The 17883-nt window shown below is 55.6% G+C and overlaps 6 protein-coding genes across 6 annotated transcripts; 3 read left to right on the top strand and 3 right to left on the bottom strand.

The window, feature by feature from the left end:
* Positions 1-65: 65 nt before the first annotated feature.
* Positions 66-420, bottom strand: An11g10700 (hypothetical protein; the record flags this gene model as incomplete). The annotated part of the gene is made up of 3 exons (XM_059750568.1): positions 66-197; positions 271-335; positions 405-420. The coding sequence occupies 3 exons, from the start codon at positions 418-420 to the stop codon at positions 66-68; spliced, it is 213 nt and encodes a 70-aa protein (XP_059601691.1).
* Positions 421-558: 138 nt separating this feature from the next.
* On the top strand, positions 559-2371 carry An11g10690 (uncharacterized protein; the record flags this gene model as incomplete). The annotated part of the gene is made up of 4 exons (XM_001394989.3): positions 559-846; positions 923-1080; positions 1148-1685; positions 1754-2371. The coding sequence occupies 4 exons, from the start codon at positions 559-561 to the stop codon at positions 2369-2371; spliced, it is 1602 nt and encodes a 533-aa protein (XP_001395026.1).
* Positions 2372-3637: 1266 nt separating this feature from the next.
* Positions 3638-5515, bottom strand: An11g10680 (uncharacterized protein; the record flags this gene model as incomplete). Its single annotated transcript, XM_001394988.3, has 2 exons — positions 3638-4025; positions 4101-5515. 2 exons carry the CDS (start codon positions 5513-5515, stop codon positions 3638-3640), a joined length of 1803 nt encoding a protein of 600 aa, XP_001395025.3.
* A 1746-nt stretch (positions 5516-7261) lies between these two features.
* Positions 7262-8710, top strand: An11g10670 (uncharacterized protein; the record flags this gene model as incomplete). The annotated part of the gene is made up of 2 exons (XM_059750567.1): positions 7262-8465; positions 8547-8710. The coding sequence occupies 2 exons, from the start codon at positions 7262-7264 to the stop codon at positions 8708-8710; spliced, it is 1368 nt and encodes a 455-aa protein (XP_059601690.1).
* Positions 8711-9050: 340 nt separating this feature from the next.
* Positions 9051-15326, bottom strand: An11g10660 (uncharacterized protein; the record flags this gene model as incomplete). Its single annotated transcript, XM_001394986.1, has 1 exon — positions 9051-15326. One exon carries the CDS (start codon positions 15324-15326, stop codon positions 9051-9053), a length of 6276 nt encoding a protein of 2091 aa, XP_001395023.1.
* Positions 15327-15807: 481 nt separating this feature from the next.
* On the top strand, positions 15808-17844 carry An11g10650 (hypothetical protein; the record flags this gene model as incomplete). The annotated part of the gene is given in 2 exon segments (XM_001394985.3): positions 15808-15866; positions 15930-17844. Coding segments are annotated over 2 exon segments (1974 nt in total).
* Between the last annotated feature and the right edge of the window lie 39 nt (positions 17845-17883).

Here is a 17883-nt window from a genome sequence, read left to right as displayed (position 1 = left end):
GATCTCCTGTCGAACTACTTCGTGCCTGGTTCCACTACTTGATCTCCGCCCCAACTTTCTCCTCCTCACGGCGTTCCTCCAAAAGCACGCCAAAACCAACTCCGGCCCTCCCCTCCATCATCATCCTTTCCCACTGGTTCAAGTCGCCGGTTTGAGGAGCATTCACTCACTCTCTCATCTCCATCCCCTGGTGAACCCTCCAACAAATTTCAGCGGCCAAACGCCACCAAACCGGGGTGATTCAGTCCACCACCAAAGAACACCCCCCACCTGCGCTCTCTCCCGAACCTCACGGCGCTTGTCCGGTGTCTCAGTGACCAATAACTCCCCCGCCGCTGCTGGCCCAACGGTCGGACACTCGACGACTTTTTTATTCTGTTTCGCTGACTAGCAAACCCATTCACTGGGCATCTTCACCATAATTTCACTCGCGAGACAGTTACTTTTTACCTGGAACTGCTTCGTCTCCTATACAGTCGCTGTATTCCTCCTTCACCCCCCACCGTCTCTTCCTCTATCTCAAGTCACGGTGCGCAACATCGCTCCTGTGATACAACCATGGCCGATCAATTCAAGGCGCGAACGCTGAAGCGCAAGAACGTCAAAGGCCTTGCCCTGAACGCAGCTCCGAAGCCCGCCTCCAATAATTCCGATGGCGATGCTCAGGTTCCAGGCGCCATTGGGAACACCGACAGCAACCGCACCGATACTCTGGAGATCGGCCTCGAGTTTCGTCTTGACCTGCGTAGCGAGGATCTGGTTACCCTGAAGGAGCTGGGCGCTGGAAATGGTGGTACGGTCTCAAAGGTCATGCACGCCTCCACGAAGGTGGTCATGGCTCGAAAGGTGCGTGCCTTCTGGAGACCCTCGTCGTCCGTGCTTTGCCGTAGACCCGGCAGGTATGCTGACCCCGTCGTCCTAGATAATCCGCGTCGACGCAAAGGAGAATGTGAGAAAGCAGATCTTGCGGGAACTCCAGGTTGGACACGACTGCAATTCCCCCCACATTGTCACCTTCTATGGTGCCTTCCAGAATGAAGCCAGAGATATTGTCTTGTGTATGGAGTACATGGATTGCGGGTAAGGGAGCCGCTGCCTTTCCTTTTCTTCTGTTGGTTCCAAGCTAACCTGGACCCTCGCATGATAGCTCGCTCGATCGCATATCCAAGGACTTTGGTCCCGTGCGGGTAGACGTGTTGGGCAAAATCACTGAGTCGGTCCTGGCCGGTCTGGTGTACCTGTACGAAGCTCATCGTATCATGCATCGCGATATCAAGCCATCCAACATCCTCGTCAACTCGCGCGGCAACATCAAGCTCTGCGACTTTGGCGTTGCGACTGAGACAGTCAACTCGATCGCTGATACGTTCGTCGGCACCTCCACCTACATGGCCCCCGAGCGTATCCAGGGTGGTGCGTACACTGTGCGCTCGGATGTGTGGAGTGTCGGGTTGACGGTGATGGAATTGGCGGTTGGTCGCTTCCCCTTTGACACGTCCGACTCCTCAGCAGGCGACCGTGCCAGCGCCGGTCCGATGGGTATTCTGGATCTGCTGCAGCAGATTGTGCACGAGCCTGCTCCGAAGTTGCCCAAGAGCGACGCCTTCCCTCCCATCCTGCACGAGTTTGTCGCCAAATGTCTCCTCAAGAAGTCCGAGGAACGCCCCACGCCTCGCGAGCTTTATGTATGTCTCACCCTTTGTCCGCTTTTGGACTACGGTCTTGAGCCGGATCCGACTAACAGCCAATTTAGGACAAGGATGCGTTCCTGCAGGCCGCCAAGCGGACGCCGGTTGATCTCCAAGAATGGGCCATCAGCATGATGGAGCGACACAACCGCAAGTCGTATCTGGCTCCCCCGCCGCCCAAGTCGCTCAAGGACGAGCCCCCAGCTGCGCGATCGACTCCGTCCCCGAAGCCTCAACCCCAGCAGCAGCCCAGCAGCAAGCCGATGCGCACTCCCCAGTACGCCCCCAGCGACATTCCCTCCAGCGTGGGCCGCAACAGCCCCTCGCAGTACCAGTACAACTACGCCCCCGCCAACCCATCCCCGCGTCCACCCCGGTCAACACGCTCGCCTCCCATCTCTCTCGAGCATCTGTCGTTGGAAGATGAGTACCGCTCCGGCCGTCGTCCCTCACGGACTCCCGTCGGGGGCCCCTCTTCCGGATTGGAACCCCCCATGAACCCGATGGGATCTCGTTCCGCCAGCTCACACAACACGAAGTCGCGAATGCCTCTACAGTCAGCAGCGCTGCCCGTGCGAAACGCGCCTCCCCCGAGCGGGCCTTCGCCCTCTGCTCCTGGAAATGGATCCTGGCAGCGCCAGCCAAACTCCATGCGCGGGGACCATATGACGGGTGCCGTCTAGACTTCCGGCCCTATTTCCATCTCTTCAACCCTCCTACCTCCCTTCACTTCTCTTCCGCGTCCTCCTATTCTCCTCTTCTTCTAGAGTCCGTGGATGTGACGAACTGACAAACAAATGACACATACCCACAAACACACCGCTACTTGCTTGAAGCATTAACCCTTGAACCATGTATCTCATCCAACCTACATGATGTATGTCCATGACAAACACACACAGAACAACATTTTTTGCATCGGCAAGGCGTATTCATTCATTGGCCTTTTCTTTCTTTTCTTTCTTCATCTTCATCTATTTTCTTTTTTCATCTCATTTGTCATATTCTTTTCTGTCAGATATACATACATCCATAGCTTCGATTTTCTTTCATGTCCTTTTCTTTTTTTTTACTTCATTTTCTTTTCTGCATATTTTAGGTCATCTTCTCATCTAGCTGGCTGTAAGTATCTTTTGTTTATGCCATTTCACTCCATTGTTTACTGGCTATGGTTCATTGCTCGGTAGCATGGAAGATGGGGATGAATGACAAGTTGGGTAAAGTAAGCGTGATGTTCGGCCGTGATAGATTCTGATTGCTGTAACTTATAACGAGTAACAGGACGAAACGAAGACTGTTATTGTTGTCAGGTGATAAACAGGTCATAGCCTAGACTAGATTGAGTTCTATGGTTGACATCTATTAAAATTAACAGCCTTTGCATGCTATAGACCGACTACAGTCTACACCACTGGGATGGGATAAAATGGCCATGCCTGTCAATGTTTTGCTTCGTTTTCAATGCTAGACAGTAAAGTAGTAGGGAGGAAATGATCATGGCAATATTGGCTTTCTTTCCATGTGAAAGTCAACAGGTAAAACATGGAGCAAGCGCAAAGGCACACAGATACAAGAGAGAAGCATAAACACCGCACCGAATCATGCAGGTAGGAAACGAGGAAATCCCATCACACCATACGAGAGACGTAGAGAATAGCGCCGAATGGCATATAAGTAGCCAACGAAGATAGACGGTCAGAAACCGCACATCCGACAACAAACACAACCCAACATCAGACTGGATGGTCCCTTCTACTCATGCCCGTTCATCATTCCCCCTGTAACCCGGAATCCGACGACGCCAACAGAAAAAAAAAATGAAAGTAGATACCAAAAGCACGCACATACTGAGCAGTCCGTCAAAGAACAGGAACCGGCATCCCTGAATCCCAGCATAGGACACTCATGACGAGACTGAGGAGAGAAAAGAAGATGATAGGCAACCAGCCCTACTTCATCGCAAGCTCTGATCCACTCACTGGACTCGGGCCCGGAGGAGCAGGGGCAATATTTGGACGCGGCGCCAACTCGACCATGGGGTGCTTGCCTCCTCGACTGCTGGTCGAACCGCCACGACCGGCAGCACCTCCACCGCGTCCGTGGGGGGTCCCCGATGCGGCGTTGGCTTTCTCCTGCTCTGCCTGCTGACGAGCAGCTTTGCTGATGCGCGGGCGACGAGTAGTACTGCCTCCTCGTGAGCCGGGGCCCCGAAGGGGAAGACCGGTTTCCTGGGAGATTGGAACCGCAGCGGCCAAAGGCACCTGGTGGGATGTCAGAGGCGCCCGGCCCCGACTCCCACGTCCACGGCCGCGACCACGCTTGATCGTACCGTCGGCCCTATTTATAAACCATTAGCATCTCAGTCAACACAAAAAGCAAGGGATTCAATGTCCCCAAGGGTATGGCGCTTACCGTTCCACTTGGACCTTTTCACCCTCCGGCACCAGCGGCCCACTGTAAACAAAGAACCCGTCCTTACTGGCGGCCGCCTGTTCCTGCCAGGCTAACTCACTGTCATCCACGAACGGGTCGTCTCGATCATACTCCTCCATTTTCTTCTTACGACGCTTCTTCTTCCCATCTGCCGGGTCAGGCCCATTCGAGCGGGCTGGTGCGGAAGTCGCACCTTCCCCATCCATCTCGCTGTCCCGGTCGACCTCCATGCTCAAATCCTCATCTGCACTCTCTCCCGCAGACAGACCACGTCCGCTCGCCTTGTCGTTGCGCTCCAAGGCCGCTCCAGCCGCAGCTACCCGTGCCAGCCGTTCCTTGTGCGCAGCGAGGCGAGGATGCAGGGCCGCAAACCCATATTGCTCCTCCGCTAAACGGGCGAAGTTGATGATCTGATTCCCGTGACCCTGAATAGGGACGTGTAGGATGATACTCGGCACCTGGCGGTTACTCGAGTCGCCCGTGGAGGAGCCACCATCCACTCCGAAGAGGGCATTGGAGATCAATCCCGAGCCTTGAGGTAGCGAAGGCGTTTCCTTGGCGGCCCGGGCCGGTTTGGGTGACGGCGCCTTCGAAGTAGGTACTGTTGAGGGGGTTTTGGCTTCCTTCTTGGTCACCTTAGGGGCCGTCGACGCAGCAGGTGCCTCGGGCTCCACATCCATGGGCGTGGGACCCGGCGAGGGCGGTCGGTTATTAGAAGGTGCTGGGGTATGAGGTTCCGAGGCCGAAGGAGGAGGGACAGACGGGGGTTGTGGCTCTGGTGCAGATGTCCGTGATTCCTGAGGCGGCGGCGGGGGTGGTGCTTGGACCGGTGTGGCATAGGGGGATCGATGAGCATATGGTGAGACCGGTCGTGGGGGTTGAGATTGAGGCTGTGGTTGTGGTTGCGGTTGTGGCGGAGTGGGAGCGATGGATGCGCCCGCGGGCGATGGAGAGTAGCTCGACGCACCGTGAATCGGAGAGCCATACGGTCGAGGGACATAGACGGGCGGCGACGAGGCAGCAGGCGGATCAATGATACTAGCAATGGCCGGAGAGGCACTGGCGCGATATGTCGGACGGGGTGAGATAGGGCGGGCCGGGGGACTAAAGGAGGGGCGCCCCGGAGGTGGCGCCGCAGCCAACGTCGGGGTCGGTGCTGGGGCTGGGGCCGGAGACGATGTATCGAAGGCCGACCGAATGGGATCGAAATTTTGACCGCTGGTTCTTTGCGGCGGAGGAGCGGGCGGCTGGGAGTGTGGCCGCGGAGGAGGAGCGGAGGGCATCAGGCCCGGATAAGGTGAGACGAGAGTTGTAGGGGCCACGGATGGCGGTGTTGGATGGGCCGAGGGTGGCAAAGACGGAGGGTTCAGGAGACGCGATGTCCCATGAGACATCACTTCAGAATCTAGTGTTTGTTTCCGCGGGCTCGTTATGGGAGTGCTTGGGGCAGGCGTCGAGGCCGGGGCTAGAGCTGGAGCTGGAGCTGGAGCTGGAGCCGGGGCTGGGGCCGGAGCTGCAGATGCAGCCGAAACTGCAGTGGTAGGAGGACTGGTCGCAGGCCCTTCTGGAGCGGCAGCAGGCGCGGGATTCGGTGAACGGGCAGGAGGCGCCGCGACACTGGGACTTTGGTCGGGGGTGGCAGCCTCCAACTTGGGCCTCTTGCGAGAGTGAGACGCGGCCCGAATTGGGCGGGTTAGTAGATGTCGACGAGGACTTCTCTCGTTGGCGACGGCTGCCCCGTTTGGGCTCCAGCTTTTCCTCCTTCTCCTTCTCCTTCTCTTTTTCCTTTTCCTTCAATTCTTTCTCCTTCTCCTTTTCTTTTTCTCTGGTTTTAGGCGTTCGGACGGGTTCTTTCCGCTCGAGGTCGAGATCGTCTTCCTTCCTGCGACGCGACCGTCGGGTACGAGTTTCGCGGGCGGGATATTCGATGGCGGAACGCGACTCGTGTTCACCTGCAGTCGACAAAACAGATGGCTCTGTGGACATGGTGAAGAGGAGAGGAAGGGAGGGGAGGGCGCGAAGGGACGAATCACAGCTGGTGGTCAAGCATCGAGTGAAAGGGCGAGGTTGGTCAGAGGGGGGAGTGGAGTGATGGACTGACGTCCTTGGGTGGTGAGAGTGGTGGTGGTGGTGGTGGTGGTTGGTGATGAAGGAGATCTAATCCTTGTACTCAGAACAATAAAATTAGATAACAAAAGAATTGAAAGTCGAATGGATGGAGATGAAGAAAGGTTGAAGGAAGGTGGTGGAGATGGAAAGTTAGATGATGGATGGGGGGGAGTAGAAAAGTGGATGACGATGAATGGATGGGGGGAGGAAAGGAAAAGGAAGAAAGAGGGAAGGGAGAGAGAGAAGCGAGAGTGAGAGTGAGAGGAACAGAGAGAGAAGGGGAAGGCCGAGAGGGAGGCAGGCCAGATGGGAAACACCGGGCCAGCAACTGCAAAAGAAGAACAAAACTGCAGTCTAAAAAGATGGGGAAAAGGGGCGCTGTCGGGGGGTTTCAGCAGCAAGTATACCCTTGCTAGATATACATACAGAAGAGTGTTATAGATGATAAAGAAAGAAGATGCTTTTCCAGAGCCGGTCCGACGTGGGCGAAAGCAGTAACCGGGGAAAGCGTGTTTGTATGGCCGGGGTTCCATTCCGGCGGGTGCGCTTCTCGTTCCTTTCTTGGGCCGTTTCAATGGTTCGTTATCGCGTTTAGTTCCCTTCAGTTGCCTGCTTTCCTGGCCCCTCGATACGCCCCCATCCCGCGAGAATGACGGTTCAAAATATTGCTCATCGTCAGTAAAATGACATGAGATCATTTTTATCTCAGAACTTTGACCAGACAAGGCTCTGTACCTGCAGGATGGTGGACAACAATCAGGGCAGCGCAAAGTCCCAGTTTCGATATCAGATCGGGTCACCTGATTCAACGTGCTTTACCCAATCGGGGTGGTCAATCAGGTGAACCCACTAATCCTATCTGAGACTAGCGTACCCCATTTTAGCTTTTGAGCCGCAGCTGAGTCATGCTGCAGTGTTCCCTGTGCGGGCTGACTCAATACTGACTCAGCCAAGCTTCCCGGGGATGGCTTCATTTCCGACGCTTTCGGCAGCTTTTCTTCCCCGCCAAACCCCTCACCACTCTCAACGCCATGGCCTTTCGCGGTGAACGTTTCGTCCTTGACCTGGGCTCTGACGATGAGTCCCCTTCAGCGGACAGCTATGATGGCGCTCAGGGTCCCTCGACCCTCAACATCCCCGGGATGATCGGCGAAATCCGTGAACGCTCCCCCGCCGCGGCGCCCGCCCCGCCTACTCCAAAACCAACCACCACCGGCTTTCCAGCCCATCGCCGTCGGGCCAAACCCTCTACATTTAAACAGCGACGGGACCCAGCTCCGTCTGCAACTGCATCCGCCTCTACTTCTGCACCGGGTCCGAAGGATGAGAAAACGGCCATCGCGCAGGAAAATGCGCGGCAACTGGCCTCCATGTCGGACGCGCAGATTGAACATGAGCGCCAGGAACTGATGGAAACCATGGACACGTCTCTACTTGAGCGCTTCCTTCGTCGAGCTCGTATCGACGCCGACGACACCCCCACTACCAGCTCCAAACCTACCCGCGAACAACCCGCCGCTACTGAACCAGTCCAAGACAACAAAAAAGGAAAAGAAGCAGCAGCAGCAGCAGCAGAACCTGCTCCTCTTTCACCACCAGCATCAACAACAAAAACAGCAGCAACCACCAAACCACCCTCCCCCAAGAACGACACCTCCCAAGATGACGTCCCACCAACCCAAATTCCCTCGGACCTCCACGCCGCCGCCGAACTTCCCCCCTCAGGCAGCGTACACTTCCCTGCGCCTCCATCCCAAGCCTTCCCAATGCCCAACCTAGACCCGTCCTCACCCTCATTCCTCTCCGACCTCCAAACCCATTACTTTCCTAACATCTCACACGACCCCTCCGCCCTCTCCTGGCTACAACCCCCCTCCGCAGACCCCGAAGACCCGGACTCCACGTCCGCCTACCACCCCGCCAGCAACGCCGAAGCCATCCACCCAGCCAACCTACGCTTCTCTCTCCTCGGCACGGTACTCTCCCCATCAACCTCTCTCTCCCTTCCCACGACCCTGGGCCTACATCATCACGGCAAAGACCCCCATGCAGCGGGGTACACCATTCCCGAACTGGCCATCCTGAGTCAGTCGACGTTCCCGGCGCAACGGTGCATCGCGTGGCAGGTTCTCGGGCGGATTCTGTTCCGTCTGGGGAAGGGCCAATTCGGAGAAAGGGGGAGTCCGCTGGTCGAGGGGCTGTGGTCTGTTGTGGAGAAGGAGGGTGTTGTGGCAGGTATGTTGGCTGAAGCGGATGGTGCGACTCCTGGGACGGGTTCTTCCCGTCGTGCTGGACAGGAGAAAGAAGGTGACGCAGAGAAGGAGACAACGGAGAATGCTACTACTGCTGGTGCTGGTGGTACTAGTCGTCGACAACATGCTAGCGCTACTGCGTGGGCAGTCGAGGGTGTCTGGTTATGGCAGATGGGGGGTGGAGGTGACCGGGGAGTATTGAAGGAGGGAGCGATTCGGTCTCAGTGATTGTCAACCGTATCTTGATTTATTAGCGATTTCATTAATAAAAGTTTAAGAATTCATCAACAATCAAACATGCATCATTGCAGGTCTAAGTAATGCACGTATCCTCATAATGATTATCATGACAAAACTACATCCGGTACAGTAATGGTATCACCACCTCTCCAGAATCACACACTTTCTCCCACCCCTCTCATGCATCAAACCACAAACCATGTATGCGTACATGCAAAGCAGGGAAAAAAAACATATGAATCGAACACCAGCCTCTCAGATCCTAACAAAACTCCACCCAGCCATATCGTAAGCGACATATCAATCAATCAACACACCCTTCAATCAATCAATCATAATCCCCAATCTGCACTCCCCAAATCTTCCACCTCATCTCCTCAATGTAATCCCTCCTTAGCCAAAGTCCATCCGAGGCACCTACTTGGCTTGATAGACCCCCATTCTCAGACCTTTCCTGCTCCTCTCTCTGCCTCTCCGCGAAGCGTTCCTCAGCCGAAGACAGAGAAGACGAAGACGAAGCATCAATCCAATTAAACAACAACCGCAACTGCCAGATACGATCGCGGACTTCATCCGGATCAGCAGCGCGGCCACGCGCCGCCTGGATGGTATTCTTGACGATGGCCTCGAGGACGAGTTTGCTGTCCACGGCGGATTGGCGCAGCCAGGGGGCGTAGGAGAGGGCAGCGGTGTTGCTGTGACTAGTACTATTGGTGGTGGGGAAGAAGGAGGAAGGAAGGACGAGGGACTTTTCGCGGACGTCCAGACCCCGCAGAGAGGGGAGGTTGAAGATCCATTCCCACATGCTCTGGGTTGGGGAGGTAGGGGTGCGATTGACGCCGGAGGTGAGCAGGGTTGCGAGATTGGGCATTGCGGCTGGCGGAAGGCCCTTGCCGTGATTGGAGGCGGAGGTGGAGGAGGGGAGGACGTCTTGGGCTTCGCTGAGGCCGGAGAGAGTTGAGACGAAGACCGACGAGCCGGTAGGGTTGTAGGTGGCTTTGCGGCGGAGGTAGATGGATTGGTCGCCCTGGTGGAACTTCTGGCGTAGGCCGGGGTCCTTGGAGAAGTCCAGGACCAGGGGCCAGTAGTCTGCGTTGCGAATCTCGACTCGGGTGAGGCTGTTGAAGTCGGGGAGAAGACAGGGAGCGGTGATCTTGCGGCTGATGCCATCTTGGTTGGTTATGGTGATGGGGATGGAGATGGGTCGGCGGGTGTCGATGTCGCGCGGCACCAGGCAATGAGGCTCTGCGGCGAGGACCCAGAGATGTCGGAAGGCTTGTAGATGACATTTGTTGTCGAGGACGGTTGTAGGGAAGATGGGGTACAAGGAGCAAATGAGTGAGGCAATCGCCAGGTCGGAGGTGCCGAGGGTGTAGCTGCCACCTCCCAGGAACAGTAGGCCCAGAGCCATATGCGCCGCCATATGGCTGCCATACGGAGTGTCGGCGTCTACGCGGCCATGGAGAGATCGCAAGCGACGGAAAAGTGCCAAATCACCGGTGCCTGCCATGACAGCGGCAGCGGAAAGGGCCACGACATCCTGGCAGTGTCGTACTGAGTTCCGGGCTAACTTGGCGTCATAGTTGACAGCAGGAAGTCTGCAGATGCGGATGAACTGGTCCAGATATGCGAGCAACAGGTCACGCACGGAGGTTTGTGCAGAGCCCGCATAGCGGAGACCCAGGGTGAAGCACAGACCAGCGACAATATTGAAAAATGGCATGTCGTCACTCTTCAGCCGACGGACGCCGGTGAGGCGATACCGACGGCGGTAGACTGGCGGCAGACTCTGTATGAACCAGTCATCCGTAGAACGGATGCTGTCCCACATGATGAGATGTTTGGCAAGAGTGCGGAGAAGGAACAGGTCAGGCCGAACATAGTCGAAGCGCACTGTGGTGTCCGGAATATCAATCTTCTGGGCCAATATCTCGTCATTGGTCTTCATGAAAATGATCGCCAGGGCAATCGTGGCACCGGCCGTGGCCCGGTCCAGGACGTGCGCGAGATCCACGTTCTTGGTGCCCACTGCAACAGCCAACAGCCTCTCCACAATGTGCATGTCGCGCATTCCCCGGAGGTCTTTGCCTTTGGCCAGATTGATAAATCCAAGAGCGAGCCCCGCAGCCAGGCGGTATCCTTCATCGCGCAGGTCCTCGTGAGAGCCCTCCTCCTGCTCCACGTTTTCGATCTCTGACAGCATCACCTCACTCATTCGTCGATGTTGAGATCCGCAGTAGAGGAGGCCGATGCCCATGATTCCCGCTGTTTGTGTCAACGGCGACAGATTCAGCTCGGCAGCACCAAGAGGGAGCATCCGGGTGACATGAACCGAGAGAAGTCGGGTTATCAGCGTGTCCATCGTGCCTAAATACGAAGCCGACAAGCCGAGCAACAAGCCAATGGATGTCATCGTATGTTTGGGAGTGAGATATTTGAACGCCACCCACTTGGCCAAGGATTTAAGATGCCCGTTCAGGCCGAGAGCCAGCAAGAAGCCCGCATGTCTGTTAGTAAGCTCCTGAGGCTTGTTGAAAAGTATCCAAGATGTGTCAATGCCTTTGGAGCTCTTCGATATAGCAAGGCCAGTAGAGACGCCATTGTGGAAGAACGCCCAACACACTTTTTCCTCGCTAAACGAGGCCCGGTCCGCGCTGATTGTCACATTCGACGGTTTCATGACACACTGTAGGGAGAACGAAGGAATCGGAAGTTTCTCCGTCAGCAATGGCAGTCGTCCGCTAAAGGTCAACATGGCGCGACCCGTGGGAATGGAGAGCGTCCTCAGTGTCACAAGCTGCACTACCTCTTTCTGGGCTTCTAGCAGGTCCGAGTCGGTCCATTCTGGCTCAGGTATGCACTCTGCAACCGGCGCTTTGGACTGGTTCAGCAACCGAGCGGCGTCAATGAAACGCTTATCCTCACGGAAGATCAGCCTCGTCACTGAAAACCGGTCTGCCTCCGCGGAAGCTTCGAACGAGTTGGTTGCATCCACATCCAATGCAGAGTTACCAATGTGATGCACATCGCGTATGGCATCGTGCGAGACTGCCGGCTGCAGCGACGACGTGGCCGACGGAAGCCATGGCTTATTCTTGCCCATGGAAATACTCAGGTCTTCGCGATCGATCAGTTCAAGAAGCGTTGAGCTCCAGGACGTAGATGCATGCATTTGTGACTGCATGATGGCTTCGTAGAGGGGGGCGCTGACACCTTCTGGGAAGCTCTCGATGATGCTTCTAGTGAAACCCCAACGATGGAGAAGCTTGACCCGGTCGAACGGTGCCGCGAGGTTATGCACTTCTGAGAGGAACCCATCGAGAGCCAGCGTTCTGGGAGTGAGCGTAAAGCACTCTTTCCACAACCTTCCTTTCTTTGGGGGCCTGTCCGGGCTCGTTACCAAGTTCAGGAGAGTGAAAAATGAATCTGACGGCTGGCGCCAGGCGGCTTCCAGGTGAGCAAAGATTGACGGCGGCGGGAATGGCTCTGCGGGGAGGTCGAGCATTGAGATGCGAGTCTCTTCGAATTGCCACCGATCCATACTAGCCATCTCCATGCCATAATAGGCATCCTCGGCCCATGTCCAAGACTGCCAGCCAAGCCATCCGCCAAGTTGGGCCAGGACTGGAGCTAGGAGACCCAGAGGCTTGCCCGATTGCTCGCTATCACAGACGGAGAGCTTTTGCTCCTCGCGGAAAAGATGTAACGCGACGAGTATAGTACATAGTGCGGTGCCTCGTATGCTCTGGTTGAAGGATAACGCCGTGGGCAGATAGCCGCCTGAGCCTACTGAGAGGGTGCCCCGGGAGGTGTTCAGGAAGTCCCTTGTCAGAGCAATGCATCGAAGGAGATATGTGTTCGTTCGACACGTGGACCGGCTCGAGGGCACCTGGTGGCCGTGGCTTACTTCGCTATCTTCAGCGTCTTGCTCAACCACCCAGGCCCACGAGCTACTGGCCATCCACGGTGCTACCACGCCCCCAGAGCCAGACTCCTGCTCTAACATGGTCTCCCAGCTCTCGAGATCGACGTGGCTTCCACTGCTTGACCTCAACAGCCCCTTCTTTCTGCGGGTCGGTTTGGCCGGAGTCCGGGGTTGTTCACTGTCAATGAATTGGATCGCCATTGCAAACAACATCACCACCATGGCTGTCCATTCGAGATCATTTTCGCTGGTGTCTCTCTCCTGAAGCCATGCCATAGTCTCCCACCAGGCAGCCAAAAGCCCGTCTCCGGCTTTTTGGTCCGATAGTGCAAACCGACAGACATTGAGCACACGTTTCACCAGCTCATTGCTAGGTTCCATTTGGACCTGTAGTTTCACTTTCCGGTTTTCGGAGTCAATAGCATCGAACTTTCCTCTGGCTGCAGCATGATCGAAGCCCGTTACGGTGATCGGCGAGTCAGTCAATAGTCGTTTCACACCACTTTCTCTTCGACGGTTGCCAGACGTATTGAGATTTATGCCGTATGCTTCATGCAGCATGAGTTTCCGGGGAATTTGAATCGGAGTTGCTTTGCTCCATGGAGTCTGCAACTGCAACACCTGCTCGCCACCATCCGTCTTCTTTAGGGTCAAGATCCGTGAGATTCCACCATCCACAATCTTGCAGGCGTCCCATACATCTGCAAAGTGCTGTATTCCGGAGGCTTGAACAATTAATGATCGTTCATCAGATAGCGTACTTCTCTTTGGCTTTTTCGAGAATACCGCGTCCTTCTTGGAAACCGCAACCTTGTCTGCTCGTAGGCTAACGACCGTCATTGACTTCGCTTCTTGATCCACTAAGTAAAGCGCCAAAGCCGCGGAATTTCCAGATTGTGCATTGCCGTACTCTGACGGACACAAAGTCATGATCTTGATGCGCCGAGCTGACGGCTTTGACTTGACCGGTGTCTGGAAGGAGACCGAAAACTTTGAAGAAAAGCTTTCAACTTTGGAAAGGAAGACTTCTTCGGGAAGACCTGACGCCGCATGGTTCAGGTCCATGTTCTCGAATCCTTCGAAAAGACTTTCATTGTTCAGCTCTTCAAGCAGTCTATCGACTGGCGCATCGACAAAGCTTCCAGTAGTGCTGTACACTGAGCCATTGCCGGGTGGAAGAGAACCCCTGGGATTGAAGCCAAAGCTGCCTCGAGTGCTTCCAGCCCCAAGAGATTGCCGAAGATTACCATGTGGCATGGAGCTCGATTGGCTGCCTGTGGCTAAGTCGGAAAACGTGATCCTATCCTGGCTGGCAGCCAGATCCGCGCGTGCAAGGAGAGAGCTCACTCGTCTTGATGTCTTGAGTGGCACGCCAATGTCCCCAAAGTCTTGACCCAGCTTAGACGCCAGGTCGTCTTCATCCGGCTTTCCTTCGACAGAATATTGCGAAAGAGACAACCCAGACGTGTTCCACCCATCACCTCTTGGACCAAAGCTTTCTCTAGCACCCGATGGACGACCAGCGGGCGTGGTTGTACCTGTCGTCATTCCAAAGTGTGAACTGCGTCGCTTCGAGCGAGTGCCACCCGTGTCTCTCCTTTCCTTCTTTTTCGATGAGGGCGTAGTTTCGTCTTGTCTGTAGTGAGCCGTCCATATCGTGTACAACCCTGTGTTGATATTGACGGTCACCACAAGGATCAAAGGACCAATGGAAAGCCCTCGATTAGAGCTTGACAATTCATCTCTTGGAGAAACATAGACAATTGCATCCGCTGGGTCAAGGACATCCAATCCGGAAGGTCTGGCCGAGACACTAGTTTGTAGCCAACGAGACGACTGGTTGGTGACGACGAGTCCCATTTCCGAGTGCGGATCCATAAGAGAGAACACTCTGGGCATGTCGGCATGTTTGCTTGCCCGTGGCTTCAGGCCAGGTTTGGGGGCTGGGGAAATTGTCAAGGATGGTCTTTTGGATTTGCCAGAAGGTATGTCGAGCGACTGAGATGCACGGAAGTCAGGCAAGGATGAAACGAACGAGTTCGGGGGCGCGGCCGGTGGTGAGTTGTTGGCTTCCTCCTCGTGTAGTTTTCTCTGAATCAGAAGGCCCTTGGGGGTCGCAAACACGGTATCAACTTCGAACGGTAGGGGCACAACATGGCTGTTCCCGGCAAGAAAGAAGATGTGAGCCTGGGACTTGAGGACCACAACCAAGGCTCGCGCATTGTTCGCGTCTGTGCCGCTAGTATCGCGAGAGCCTTCGCCATTCTGACCCAGCATCAACAATGAGCCCTTCGATAGTCCAGCACTAAGATGATCAGGCGAGCCTCGACTGCGGCCTGAGGTACTGCCTAGCTGCGCTGCCTCGCCCTTTAAGGATTTCGAGACGCTTGACTCGGACCTCTTTATCTTTCCCACCGCAAATCTCGTCAACAAAGCATGCCTAATTTCCTCCTTTTCTAAATCAAGCCTGAACACCCTCTTAATGACCCCCGCTCGTGACCAAACCGCACAGCTTCTTGTCCAAACAATCTCATCTTCGACCGGGCCGTTGGAGTCTCGATCAACGCTTGTTGTCCATGAGTAGAGCTCCTCCGAGGGATCTGGGGGCAAGAGGCCTTCTGCGACAAGGAATGCGATGGCCGAGGGCTCATGCAATCCGAGGGATCGAACTGTAGCCATTATCGGTGTATATGGTCGGGCGTAGCGGTAGAATTTCTGGCAGTGGGAGCCAGAGGCGATATCATGCCCATTGTCAGGTTAGACCATCAAACAGGCAGGTCAGCGCGCTTGACGGATTGACGACAATGGGCGTTGTTGGGGAGTTGTCGTGGTGGTTGCGGCGTGAGGGGAAGCAAAGGCAGGCTGTTGCTTGGAGACGCGATGGACGCGGCGGGCCAACTTTCCATCCTCAACTCAGCGGCTTTTTTCCTCCGCGGCCTCCCCAAACTTCCTTCACTTTCACCTTCTTCCTCACCACCCACTCACTAACTGCCTGTTTCCACCCGCCCTTCTATTCTACATGATCACTCTTGTTCTCTTCAGCTAGTGGTCTTAATTGTAACTCTTTCGATACGCTTGGTAACGCGATCTGCCCTGTTGGCGGCGTCGGTCTCCCTTTGAGCTCTGTTCTTGACCGTACAAGCAAACCGCCACCACAACAATGCCGTCCTTTCCATCTCGACCTCTAGTCCGGCCGAGGGACGATGGACTCCAGTTAAGGTAGATTCGTGTTCTATTCTAGACCATAACAGCAACATCGTGCTTACGGGACACTCCATCTAGCTATCAACTGCCTCATCGTGTACACGCAGCTACAGGCTACCCCCTCCTGGCCCCCAATGGCTCGTCGATCGTTGTTTACGGTTATGAGACTGGACTGAAGGTAGTCTGGAGGGGAGGAAGACACTTTTCCACCGAGAAGCCTTCTGCCCCGAAAGTGGACAAACCGCAGAAAGCCAGCAACGCCAATGATGATGCGGTCATGATTATTGATTCCGATGAGGAGAGCATGGCGGAGACCCAGCAGACTCAGCAAGATGAAGAGCCAACCTACCAGTTCGAAGAGGACGAAACCGAGGTGGACCCCTTCCACCCTTACGACGATGTCTTGCGCCAGCTTGATATACCCCTTGGAAGCAGAGTCCTCCAGCTGGCTGTGCCTCGTGTCCTCCCCGAAACAGCGCGCTCTTCGCTCGATCCATTTCCCCCGGCTTTGAAGAAGGACATCATCATCGCCGCTGTGTGCGCAGACTATTCTACTCGCATTGTAACTCTGCCTTTGCTGCCCCCTCACCCTACGCAAAGCGACTTCAGCATTCAGACGATCTCAATTAGTGGTGGAGTATCACACCAGGAGATCCCGCGGGGAGTTAGCATCGCCTTCACCTATCAAGAAATTGATCAGCAAGATCAGGATACATCTTCAAACCATGGTTCATCCCGCTCGTCTACAGGAAGGTGGGACCTCCTCGTCGCAACACATTCGGCTGAGTCGTCTGGTCTCTTGATCATTCATCGGATTCCGGTCGCAGAGGAGGAGAAGGCGCGCGGCACTGCATATCGTTTATGCGATGATGAGATTGAGACTAAGCGACGGCACTTGCCCGCCCCTGCTGTGAATATCTCTTTCAATCCCTCGGGTTACCCTGCCCTTCGACACTCCACGTTGCTAGTTGCGTTCCACAGCGGCTGTGTCAAGGTATACTCTTGCTTCTCCACGAAACCACTCAAAGCCTCGCGGAGGTCGTCCGGTGCCCAGAGCGAATTTGAGACCGTCGACACGGAAGGGAAATGGTTGATCAGTCTGTACCCCGGTTTTGAGCAATCTGCTTCGGGACTCCCTCGACGGAAGATCATCACTCACGCAGAATGGGTGCTTGGAGGGCGTGCCATCTTGGTCCTCACGTCGGATGGCGAATGGGGTGTCTGGGATTTGGAAGGGGCTGGCCCCGGGACCATCAAAGGTCCGCTTCAGCGACAGTCCAGTGTGCAGGGAGTAACAGGTGGTTCACTGACAACGTTTTCCGTCAGCGGTCGGATTCTGAGTCCCCTGCCTGGCGCCAGTCGTTCTGAGACAAGCGGACCTTCCTTCGAACAACGGCCCAAATTTGCGCCCTTGACGCCGTCTACGAAGCGTCTGCGCGAAGACACGCTGCTCAAAGGCGCCTCCGTTGGAACAGCCAGCCCATCCCTGAGTGGAGGGATCTCAGTGTATCAGACTAACTCCTGGAGGGACGCGCTGCCCGATGAATCGATTTTGCTGCAGCATGGAAACCAAAGCGCAGTCATTCCCAGTCTGCTCTCCTTGTGGCGCAACGCTGTCAAGGCTAGTGGCACCTTCGATTCATCCAACCGCTGCCGGGTGTCTCCCCTCCAAGATATCACCCTAGTGGGTGAGCGCCTGAAAGGCATCGGACACCTCCCTGCGGCGACCCGCTCTACTCGCACACAGCCATTTGATATGCTTCTCACGGCCGAACATCGACTTGTGATCCTCGCCCCACGGTTGACTGAGCCAGCACCAGCACCCGTTACCGAATACATCCCCGAGCCCGCCACTCAGGAAACAGACCAGCAGATGCTCCAAAGGGGGCAGCTCGGCGTGGAAGGAATGGACCGACTCCTTAGTGGCATGGCGAGCACGAATCGCTCACTCCGTATGGGAAGTCCCATCAAGCGAGCGCGGGTCTTCACTTAAGCAGACACAATGTCGACAGCAGAACAGCCACCTTCCCTT

The sequence above is a fragment of the Aspergillus niger genome (assembly GCF_000002855.4).
Source record: "Aspergillus niger supercontig An11".
Taxonomy (NCBI): Eukaryota; Fungi; Ascomycota; class Eurotiomycetes; order Eurotiales; family Aspergillaceae; genus Aspergillus; species Aspergillus niger.
The sequence above is the reverse complement of the archived record's forward strand: the minus strand, read 5'-3'. Positions and strand labels throughout refer to the sequence as shown.